Consider the following 12,500-nt stretch of genomic DNA (forward strand, 5'->3'; position numbering starts at 1 on the left):
GACACACCACCACCACAACTACCACCAAAACACCAACAAAAACAGCAGCCAGTACTACCACCTCCACCACCACCACCATTCCTACTACTACTACTACTAAAATCACCATTACTATCACCACCAACACCCCCACCACCACAATTATCACCTCCAATATTGTCATGATGATGACGACCACCACCACAACCACCACCGTCATCACCACAAGAACAAATAAACATTAACAAACAGCAATAATCTCTAAAATGATCAGTTAGCACACGATAATGTGATAATACAATGCGATAATGCAATGTAATACAACAACAACAACAACAACAACAACAGCAGCAGCAGCATTAATGATTTCCATTTTTATTTAATATTGTTTATATCTTTCAATAATGATTACTTGAATATTGCCATAATAATAATGATAATAATGGTTCCAAATTTTGGCAGAGGACTGTTTGTTTTTGAGGGGAGGGGCTAAGTTGATTACATCACCAGAACTACTTGACTGGTACTTACTTTTGTCAACCCTGGAAGAATGAAAAGCAAAGTTGACCTCATTGAAATTTGAACTCAGGCTGTAAAGATGGGCAAAATTACTACTGAACATTTCGTCTGGTGTGCTGACAATCCTGTCAGCTTGTCCCCTTAGTAGTAGTACTAATAATAATATTTGTAATATAATAATACGGAGACCCCCTTCGGTCATGACTGACCATGGGATTGTACCTAGGAAATTACCCTCCCAGGCACAAGTCCAGGTAAGGTTGTTTTATGGAAGGCCAGCAGTTGTCCATGCATACTGGCCTCCCCTCTCCATGCCACTGACGTTATCCAAGGGAAAGGTAAAGGCTGATACAGCTTTGCACCTGTGACGTTACAGCTCATTTCTACAGCTGAGTGAACTGGAATAACTTGAAATAAAGTGCATTGCTCAAGAACACAACATGCAGCCCGGTCTGGGATTCGAACTCACAACCTCACGATTGTAAGCTCAATGCTGTAACCATTGAGTCATGCGCCCTCACTTAATAATAATGATAATAATAATAGTAATAATAATGGTTTCAAATTTTGGCATCAGGCCAGCAATTTTGAGGGAGGGGGTAAGACGAATACATTGACCTCAGTACTCATCTAGTACTTATTTTATCAACCCTGAAAGGATGAAAAGCAAGGTCAACCTCAGTGGTATTTGAACTCAGAATGCAAAGCTGGACGGAATGTCATTAAGCATTTTTCCCGACATGCTAATGATTCTGCCCACTCACTGCCTTAATAATAATAATAATAATAATAATAATAATAATAATGATATTAATAATATATACCTTTCTAACACAGTCACAAGGTCTGACATTTTTGGGGAGGGGACTAGTCAATTACATTGACCCCAGTGTTTCACTGGTACTTAATTTATCAACTCCAAAAGAATCAAAGTTGACCTAGGTGGAATTTGATCTCAGAATGTAAAAGCGGACAAAATGGCACTAAGTATTTCACACGGTGTGCTAACGATTCTACCAGCTCACTGCCTTCGATGATAATAATAATAATAATAATAATAATCCTTTTGACTATGGCCACAAGAACTGAAATTTTGTGAGATGTAGTAGGTCAGTTACATTGACCCCAGTGCTTGACTGGCACTTGACCCCAAAATGATGAAGGGCAAAGTTGACTTCATTGACTGTAAAAAAAAAAATAACAAAAAAACAACAAAATGCAGCTAAGCATTTTGTCTGCCATATTAGCAATTCTGCCAACTTGCTGCCTGTAGACAATATTCCAACGCTAAAACATAAGAACTGACTATAAATGGTACATGACAACAACCAGGCCATAGTCATCTGTGATATGCCTGTTCAAACTGACAAAGAACTAAAAGCTAATTATCCAGACATAATAGTCAAGGATTGGAATAAAGTATTCAAGATATGAAACATGAAGGTGAAAAAAATACCAGTAATAATTGGAGCATTGGGCATGATAAAAAAAAACATGAATAAAAGTGTAGCAGCTTTACCTGGATCCTCAACACTACACACAATCCAAAAAGTAGCCCTGCTAGGAACAGCCCACATCCTACACAAAACACTATCAATTCAATAATACAACCCAAACAAAACAATCCACAAACACAAGACACACTCTATATAGCAAATATTCAATAAAATAAACAACCACCAGCAGGCCAAATACCCAATGCATTACACACACAACACGCAATATAAACACTAATACAACACAAGACTGCACCAGACCCCATAACAAAAGAAACTAGTGCAATACAATACTGGGAAGGGTTTGCATTTACCCAATAACAAAAACAAAATACACAATACTGCACACACCCAACAAGTTGAAAGTGTAGCAGGTGATGCAGTAGAAATCTGCCTGAAACTATCAAATGTTTCTCAGTTACATTTTCAGTGGTAGTCTGATTCTTCTATTATACTGTTTTCCAATTTTCCCCTTTAGTTCTTTGTGTTGTATGTTACCAGTTTTATCTCTTCCTAAATATGTTATGTTAAAGTTTATCACTCTAATAACTTGTGTATTTATACCTATTATTTTATTTCTAGCATTGAGTCATATAATATCATTTTCATCTCTTCCTAAAATATGGTTGGTTCTGTTCTAAGTTTTTGATTTCAATATCTCTCTCTCTCTCTAATTTAGTGTCCCCACTTCCAGTTAATAATCCCCTTCATGTATGTTTGTCTAACCCTTTGTACATTTTTATGTCTTGGTTAACTTTATGAACAATTTTTAGTACATTTGAAAGTCGATACTGTCTCTTTTAAATATTTTTATGTCATGCATTTAAAGGAGATGGTTTATAGTTTGTTCATAGTATTTATAGCCATTGGTGACTTCTTTCAATAGGTTTGTTAATGTGGTCAGAGCCGGAGAGAAGAGTAGAGAGGATAGTGAATATCCATGGAAGATTCCTCATCTTATGAGTAAAGGGCAGATTTTAATTATCTTTACTTTGTCATGTAAACGATATGGCTGCTTTTGCATTTTGACATGATATATCTGATATGGTAGTTGTGTTGAATAACTGCCAGAACCTTAGAGCATTGTACAAAATGCTTGCTGCCATTTCTTTTAGTTCTTTACATTCTGAGTTCAAATCCTGCCAAGGTCAATATTGCCTTCCATCTTTGTAAGGTTAATAAAGTATCAATAAAGTATTGGGGTTGACAGTATTAACTGATCCCTTTCCCTTAAAATGCTGATCATAGGTACAAGCATGACTGTGTGTTAAGATTCTTATATTTACTTAATTTGTCAAATTCCTTTACAGATGTATTTTTATTATCTATTGGTCAACAAGTATTTTCTCCCCCTCTCCTTTAATAATTATGTCTGGTCATTTAGCTTGCATTGTTCTATCGGTGTTAACTGGAAAATCCCAGAGGATAGAGACATTTTTACCATCAACGATGGGCTCAGCTTGATTTTCATACCAGTAAGCAGGAGTGCCAATTTTGTAGTGCTTACATATTTTCCAATGTAAATACTGCCCTACCCTATTATTATAAATCATTATTATTATTATTGTTGTTGTTATAGAATAAAACTTTATTATTATTATTATTTATTAATATCATTATTATCAAGCTTTTTATTTGAAGAACCTATCAGTTGTTATTGTACTGTTTCATGCAGTCAAGAAATTCTCAAAACATAATTTATAGTCATCATACAACAGTAAATTTTATTGAACAGAAATAAAAGCAACTGAATTAAATCATTTTTTTTAATATTTATCTTTACAGTGTTGATATTGATTTTGTATTTTATTTCTAAATTTCTCTGTATTCTTTTTTTTCTTTCTCTATTTTGTTTTGTCAGTTGGTGGACATGCTGAAGGGCTCATAATTGCATCAAAAGAAGGGTTACCCACAGATACGGTTACTTTGAAATGGTGTACCCCAAAATCTAATCTTGTTGGTAGGTTATTTCTGGTTTTTATTGTATTTTATTGTTGTTGAGACTATTTCGGCACAGACCTGGCTGTGTGCGGAATGGTTAAGAAATTTACTTTGATATTCATTTCTGATCCACCCTGAAGTGTTTCCAGTTTTTTGGGGTAGAAAGAAACCGTTTGGAAATATGAAGTTAACTGGAAACTTGCGTGGAAGACATTATCATTATTATGGCCCCATTATCAACATTATTGTCAATAATATCACAGCACCACCATTGTCATTATTATCACCACTATGAACGTTATAACTGTTATCACCGTTATCATACTCTCACCGTTATTGACGTAAAGGCCATTATCATCACCACCACCACCACCACCACCATGGCCCCCACTGATATTACCACTAACACCATAACGATAGCAACAAAGGCAATACACTGTTGGAACAACAGAGACATACATAGATACATGGACAGACACACCTGAACATGCACTAACACACACACACATACATGCATGCACAAATAGACAGACACACTGGCACACACATAGACTCACCCATACACACACACACACACACACACACACACACACACACTCACATGCATACTCAGACAGACAAGCACACACATGCACAGTCACACACAATGACATATTCACACACATTCATACACACACACACACACACACACTCTTTCTCTCTCTCTAATACATAAGTACACATACACACTAACACGTAGGAACACATACATACACTTACACACTCACACACACACACACCCATAGACATACTCTAACACAAGCACACATGCACATGCACACTTACACACTCAAATAGACACACAAGCACATGCATGCATACACACACACATACACACACCAACGTTTCTTAATGCATATTCCATTCCCCTCCCTCCCTCCCTCCCTCCCTCCTTACTATACAGACTAAAACAAAGCAACATGCCCACCCCCTCAAAAAAAAGTAAAAGAATATAAATCAAAAGACATGGAATAAAACAAACAACAATAACTAATATGAATCACAGCAACAACAACAACAACAACAACAACAACAACAACAATAATTGTAGAAGCTATGGTAACAGTAACAAAATTAGTAATGGCTACACTAACCCCCCCCCCCATGTTTGCCAATTTCACAGCCTAAAGGTTCCAGGTTTCAACTGTCAGAATATTTCATAACTTATTATAATTGATATTGTTTGGAGAGGGCTGCTTGCTTCCACTTTTTTGTAACCCCCTACAAATCTGGCCCCGACTTTGACATATAATTGTGTGAGTGTGCTTATATATAAATATATATATATATAGGCACAGGAGTGGCTGTGTGGTAAGTAGCTTGCTTACCAACCACATGGTTCTGGGTTCATTCCCACTGTGTGACACCTTGGCCAAGTGTCTCCTACTATAGCCTCGGGCCGACCAAAGCCTTGCGAGTGGATTTGTAGACGGAAACTGAAAGAAGCCTGTCGTATATATGTATATACATGTACGTGTGTGTATGTGTTTGTGTGTCTGTGTTTGTCCCCCCAACATCGCTTGACAACTGATGCTGGTGTGTTTACGTCCCCGTAACTTAGCGGTTCAGCAAAAGAGCCTGATAGAATAAGTACTAGGCTTACAAAGAATAAGTCCTGGGGTCAATTTGTTCGACCAAAGGCGGTGCTCCAGCATGGCTGCAGTCAAATGACTGAAACAAGTAAAAGAGTAAAGAGTAAAAGAGTATATGGAGGCACATGGCTCAGTGGTAAGTGTGATACACATGATTGTAAGATTGTGGTTTCAGTTCTTCAGCTAGGCACTGTGTTGTATTCTTGAGTAAAATACTTTATTTTCATGTTGCTCCAGTCCATTCATGTGGTAAAACTGAATAATCCCGTGATAAACTGGCTTCCCATTCAGGGCTTTAGATATATATGCCACAGAATCCAGGAAACTGGCCCTATGAGTCTATAATGAATTAGGAAAGATTTTTATCCTTTATACGCACACACACACACACACACAGACATGTATAAATTATTTATATGTATGTGTGAATGATATATATATATATATGTATATGTATAGATATACACATGCATATGTGTACGTGTATCTATTACCCAATATATATATATGTACATGGATTCACACACAGACACACATAGTTTTCCATGACAGAAATTGAAATAGCTGTAAATAATGGTGTGTAAATATATGTATGCCTATACACCCATACACACACACACACACACACACACACACACACACACACACACACACACACACACACACAAATGTAATAAGTATACACATACAGACCTGTATGTGAAATTTTAAATTTCAAACTTTTACAACTACTTCAGTTGTGTGTGTGTGTGTGCGTGCATGCATGTGTTTGTGTGTGTGTGTGTGTGTGACAGAATGAATCTATTAATATTCAACAGCTTGATACTTCCATTTTACGGTTGTCAATCAACAAACTTTATTGCAATCATTTTATTAATTTCAATATGCCAAACAAAAAGCCCAAATAAATCATTACGTCACCTTCCATACATATTGTGACATGTACAGGCTACCTTACCGAACCTTGTTCTATAGCAGGGTCATAGTACAGAGATCAGAGTATCTTGCCAGGTTGAGCTGCAAATTCTCCACAATGAGAGCTCACAGCTCCAGTACTGCTGCCAACATCATTAGAATTCGCAGGAAAAAATCATGAAACAGATTCTTGAAACTGAGGCAACCAGCAGAAGTTGTAGGAGGAGCAAGAGCGTGGCATTTGGATAATATCCAAAGACTAAGCTGGTCACACTTGGGAATCCAGCCAGAAAATTTAATGACAGTTGCTTCTGAAAGGACCTTATAGAAGAGATGCTTGAGAACTCTAGCCCCACAACCCATCCAGGGATGGTGGGCAGGGAAGATGGTTGGGTGGATGTTCTGTTTAGTGGCTGGTATAACTAATGTGATTAACTAAATTCAGTATTACAAAGTGTATTTTTTGGAATTTCAGAATCACTTTTGGAAATTAATAATAAAATGCAATGTATGTCATTTTATTCTTTTACTTGTTTCAGTCATTTGACTGTGGCCATGCTGGAGCGTCACCTTTTAGTTGAAGAAATTGACCCCAGGACTTATTCTTTGTAAACCTGGTACTTATTCTATTATTCTCTTTTGCTGAACCGCAAAGTTACTGGGATGTAAACACACCAACATTACATAAATATATATTCTAATATGTGACCGCGTGTGTATTGTTGGCGATTTTCTTTCTCCGTCTTCCCTTCTTTGTACTTTTTCTATATTTCTAATGAAGAGCTCCGCTCGAAACGTGAAGTCCTCTTTCTCTTCTTTCCTTTCCTGAGCGTCCAATAACACTGTACCTATTCCATGTACTTATGTTGTTGTTTTTTCTTGCTTGTTCGTGTTTGAATTGATTGTATATATATATACATACGCACACACACACACACACACACACACACACACACACACACACACACACATATGTATATATATATATGTGATGGGCTTCTTTCAGTTTCTGTCTCCACTCACAAGGTTTTGCTTAGCCTGAGGCTATGCAAGAAGACACTTACCCAAGGTGCCATGCAGTGGGGTTGAACCCAGAACCATGTGGCCGAGAAGCAAGCTTCTTACCACACAGCCACACTTGCACCTAAAAAGCATTCTGTCAGAAGTGTCCATTTCAAAACGCAATATATATTTTATTCTTTACTTGTTTCAGTCATTGGATTATGGCCATGCTGAGATAATACCTTCAAAAGTTTAGTCAAACAAATTGACCCTAGTACATATCTTTTTTTCTTTTTTAAGAAAGTCTGCTACATATTCTGTTGGTGTCTTTTGCTGAACTGCTCAGTTACAGGGATTTAAACTAGCCAGCATCAGTTGTCAAACTTTGGAAGGACGGATAAACATAACAGACACACTCACACAGAGACACACACATGGACACTGGTGCACGATACAGCCCTATGGCCTGCCAGATCCTCTCTCACAATCCATACCATGCCAGCATGGTAAATTGATGATGATGATGATGATGATAAATGTGTGTGTGTGTATGTCTGTAGCTTGTTTTGTTGTTGGTACTAGAACGATTGACTCCCCCCCCCATGTAGAGAGAACTCAAAACATCCCCTGTGCACCACATCAGTTCTTAGTGAGGGCTCCTACTAGCATCATGGGGAATCTACAGCGTGACTACAATGCTGGGCAAAATGCTTAGTGGTATGTCTAGGTCCTTAATTTTTGAGTTCAAATTCCCCTAAAGTCAACTTGGCTTTTCATCTTTTAGGGTCAATGAAATAAGGACCAGTTGAGCACTGGGGGTCAATGTAATCAATTTCCCCCTCCCCACAAAATTGCTGACCTCACAATAGAATAAGTACGAGAATTAGAAAAAAAAAAAAGTTCTGACGTTGATTTGTTTGATTTCAAGGCATTACCCCAGCATGGCCGCTGTCCAATGATTAAACCAAATAAAAGCTAAACTTCTGAGGACCAGAAATGACGAAATCCGAATATTGAATCTATCAACTCACACAAGACTCTGTACTGAATAAATATTATTAACCCAATCTACCTAACACTATTGATTACACTTTCTTAATTAGCTACACAACAGGTGTTGTGGATGAGGAGATGTTGTGTAGTGAATTAAGAAAGTGTAATCAATAGTGTTAGGTAGATTGGGTTAATAATATTTATTCAGTACAGAGTCTTGTATGAGTCGATAGATTCAATATTCAGGTTTTGTCATTTCTGGTCCTCAGATGACAAACTTCAGTACTTGGAAGTTTAGCTTTTATTTGGTTTAATCATTGGACAGCGGCCATGCTGGGGCAATGTCTTGAAATGTTTAATCAAACAAATCAACATCAGAACTTTTTTATTTTCTAATTTTTGTACTTATTCTATTGTGAGGTCAGCAATTTTGTGGGGAGGGGGAAGTTGATTATATTGACCCCCAGTGCTCAACTGGTCCTTATTTTATTGACCCCAAAAGATGAAAAGCCAAGTTGACTTCAGCGGAATTTGAACTCAAAACTTAAGGAGGCAAAATATTGCTAAGCATTTTGTTCAACATTCTAAACATTCTGCCAGCTCACAGCCTTATTAATAATAATAATGATAATAATAATAATAATAATAATAATAATAATGATAATAATAATTCAAAAAATACTACTCATGAGAACTGCTCATATCCTAAGAAACATATTGTCTATGTGATTCCAAAAACATTTTCATCTGTGAACATTATGAAAAGCACTTTTAAATGTACATAATAGCAGACACCGTTTACTGTCATCTTAAGATTACACTCTCATCTCATCATCAAATTACTTTTAAAACAAACTTTTAATTTTCTTATGTTTTGACAGACATTCTCTAGAACAATACTCTGTGCAAGACCAAAAATATGGCACTCTAGTCATAATACCAACTTGAATGTCTAACTTGTCTCTTGAGTTCTCTGCTTGAGACTTGGAGTCAACTTGCACTAATACAAATCAAAAACTAGACCTAATAATAATAATAATAATAATAATAATAATAATAATAATAATAATAATAATAACAATGATAATAATAATAATAATAGTAATAATAATAATAATATTGATGATGATGGTAGTAGTAGTAGTAGTAGTAGTAATAATAATAATAATAATAATAATAATAATAATATTGAAGATGATGATAGTAGTACTAGTAGTAGTAATAGAAAGGTTATATATAAAACATATTGAAGGTGGTAAGAGACCTTATACAGCTAGAAAACTATTACAAAATAACCACCATGGGGCTACAGAAATACCTACATCAGAAGCAAGGAAAACTAATGCACAAAACACAAACAAAACAAAAAACTGTTTCCAGTCTTTAAGGAAACTGACAAATACAAGAAAGAAGTTATACTATCTAACAACTATGAAGAAAAAGAAGAAACAACAAAAGCTGTTAAACAACTGAAATCCAAACTAAAACTGGAACAGCAACGGATCATAATAAAACGATGGCAAGAAAAGTCCATTCATGGCAAATACTGGGTTAAACTAAACAGAAAAGAAATCGACAAAGCAAAATCTCAACAATGGCTGAGAAGCTCAGGACTCAAAGCAGAGACTGAAGGATCTTTAATTGCAGCACAAGACCAAAGCCTCGCCACCAGAAATCATCAAAAGCATGTAATGAAAAGATATACAATAACTAATTGCCGAATATGTGGTGATGGAGAAGAAACAATAAATCATATTGTCTCTGGCTGCCCAGTCCTGGCTAAGAAGGAATATATTCACAGACACGACAGAGTTGGGACCTATATACACTGAAAGCTATGCTAACACTATGAAATAACATCAGAAAAAAGATGGTATAGGCACCCGTCAGAAAAGGTCACTGAAAATGAGAAAGCAACCACATTCTGGGAATAGCCAATACACGCAGAGAAATTAAGGCCAATAGGCCAGATATAGTTGTCAGAGTTCACCAAGAAAAAAATTGCTTACTAATTGATGTATCAATGCCAACAGATGACAATGTTTCTCTAAAAGAAACAGAAAAACTTTCAAAATACAAAGATCTAGAAATAGAGGTAACTCAAATGTGGAGCCTAAAAACAGAAACAATTTCTATCATAGGTGCATTAGGTATGGTAAAAAAAAACATTCAGACAAATACATAACAAAAACACCGGGGTTACAAGTATATATAACATACAGAAAATTGCACTACTGGGCACCACACACAGCCTACGTGAAACACTTTCAATACAGTGAAAATAAGAGCACCACAACAAACCCCAGCACATACCCAAGGCACACAGAGCTGCACTTGGTAGCGCAGTGATAGCAAGTGATAAAAATAAGACTACTGAATAATAATAATCATCATCATCATCATCATCATCGTTTAACGTCCGCTTTCCATGCTAGCATGGGTTGGACGATTTGACTGAGGACTGGTGAAACCGGATGGCAACACCAGGCTCCAGTCCGATTTGGCAGAGTTTCTACAGCTGGATGCCCTTCCTAACGCCGACCACTCAGAGAGTGTAGTGGGTGCTTTTACGTGTCACCCGCACGAAAACGGCCACGCTCGAAATGGTGTCTTTTATGTGCCACCCGCACAAGCCAGTCCAGGGGCACTGGCAACGATCTCGCTCGAAAATCCTACAGGAGCCAGTCAGGCGGTACTGGCAACGGCCACGCTCAAAATGGTGCATCTCATGTGCCACCCGCACAAGAACCAGTCCAGGGGCACTGGCAACGATCTTACTTGGCTTGCCGGGTCTTCTCACGCACAGCCCATTTCCAAAGGTCTCGGTCCAAAGGTCTCTTGCCTCACCACCTCAGCCCAGGTCTTCCTGGGCCTACCTCTTCCACGGGTTCCCTCAACTGTTAGGGTGTGGCACTTTTTCACGCAGCTATCCTCCTCCATTCTCACCACATGTCCATACCAGCGCAATCGTCTCTCTTGCACGCCACAACTGATGCTTCTAATGTTCAGCTTTTCTCTCAAGATACTTACACTCTGACGGGTATTTACATTGACATTACACATCCAACGGAGCATACTGGCTTCATTCCTTGCGAGCTTACGTATGTCCTCAGCAGTTACAGCCCATGTTTCACTGCCATGTAGCATGGTTGTTCGTACGCATGCGTCATACAGTCTGCCTTTTACTCTGAGTGAGAGTCCCTTTGTCGCCAGCAGGGGTAAGAGCTCTCTAAACTTTGCCCAGGCTATTCTTATTCTAGCAGCTACACTTTCAGCGCACCCACCCCCACTACTAACTTGGTCGCCCAGATAGCGGAAGCTATCGACTACCTCTAGTTTTTCACCCTGGAATGAGATAGAAGTTGTTTCCTGTTTGTTTGCAGTCTTTATTGCACCTGAACATCTGCCACAAACAAAAACTAACTTGCTAGTTAACCTGCCTTTGATGTTGCTGCACCTCTTATGTGTCCATAGCTTGCACCGGGTACATCTTATAGAGTTACTACCTACTCCTTTTCTACATACTGAGCAGGGCCATCTACCTGAAGGGGTTTGTGTTTTATCTACCTTCCTACTTATTAGGATTTTGGTTTTAGCTAGGTTGACTCTAAGGCCCTTCAATTCTAGACCTTGCTTCCACACCTGAAACTTCTCCTCTAGTTCTGATAGTGACTCCGCAATTAGGGCAAGGTCATCAGCATAGAGGAGCTCCCAGGGGCAACCTGTCTTGAACTCCTCTGTGATTGCCTGGAGGACTATGGTAAATAATAGGGGGCTGAGGATGGAACCTTGTTGGACCCCTACCTCTACCCGGAATTCATTGCTGTACTCATTTCCAACCCTCACCTTACTGGCAGCATCTCTGTACATGGCTCGCACAGCTCTCACTAACCATTCTTCTATCCCAAGTTTCCTCATTGACCACCAGATAAGGGATCGGGGACCCTGTCAAAGGCTTTCTCCATGTCAACGAAAGCCAGGTACAGAGGTTTATCCTTAGCTAGGTATTTCTCCTGCAACTGTC

At 38.1% G+C, this 12,500-nt stretch overlaps 1 protein-coding gene across 2 annotated transcripts in view; it reads left to right on the forward strand.

Annotated features, from left to right (window-relative positions):
• The window catches only part of LOC106878832 (integrator complex subunit 13), a 246,781-nt gene that overhangs the window by 49,553 nt on the left and 184,728 nt on the right, over positions 1–12,500 (forward strand). For both annotated transcript variants that reach the window (XM_089342253.1, XM_089342254.1), the window contains exon 3: positions 3,856–3,954. In XM_089342253.1, coding sequence (XP_089198379.1) covers positions 3,856–3,954 — 99 coding nt within the window. The remainder of the gene's footprint in view (positions 1–3,855; positions 3,955–12,500) is intronic.

This window comes from Octopus bimaculoides, chromosome 25 (genome assembly GCF_046866305.1).
Source record: "Octopus bimaculoides isolate indiv1 chromosome 25, ASM4686630v1, whole genome shotgun sequence".
Lineage (NCBI taxonomy): Eukaryota > Metazoa > Mollusca > Cephalopoda > Octopoda > Octopodidae > Octopus > Octopus bimaculoides.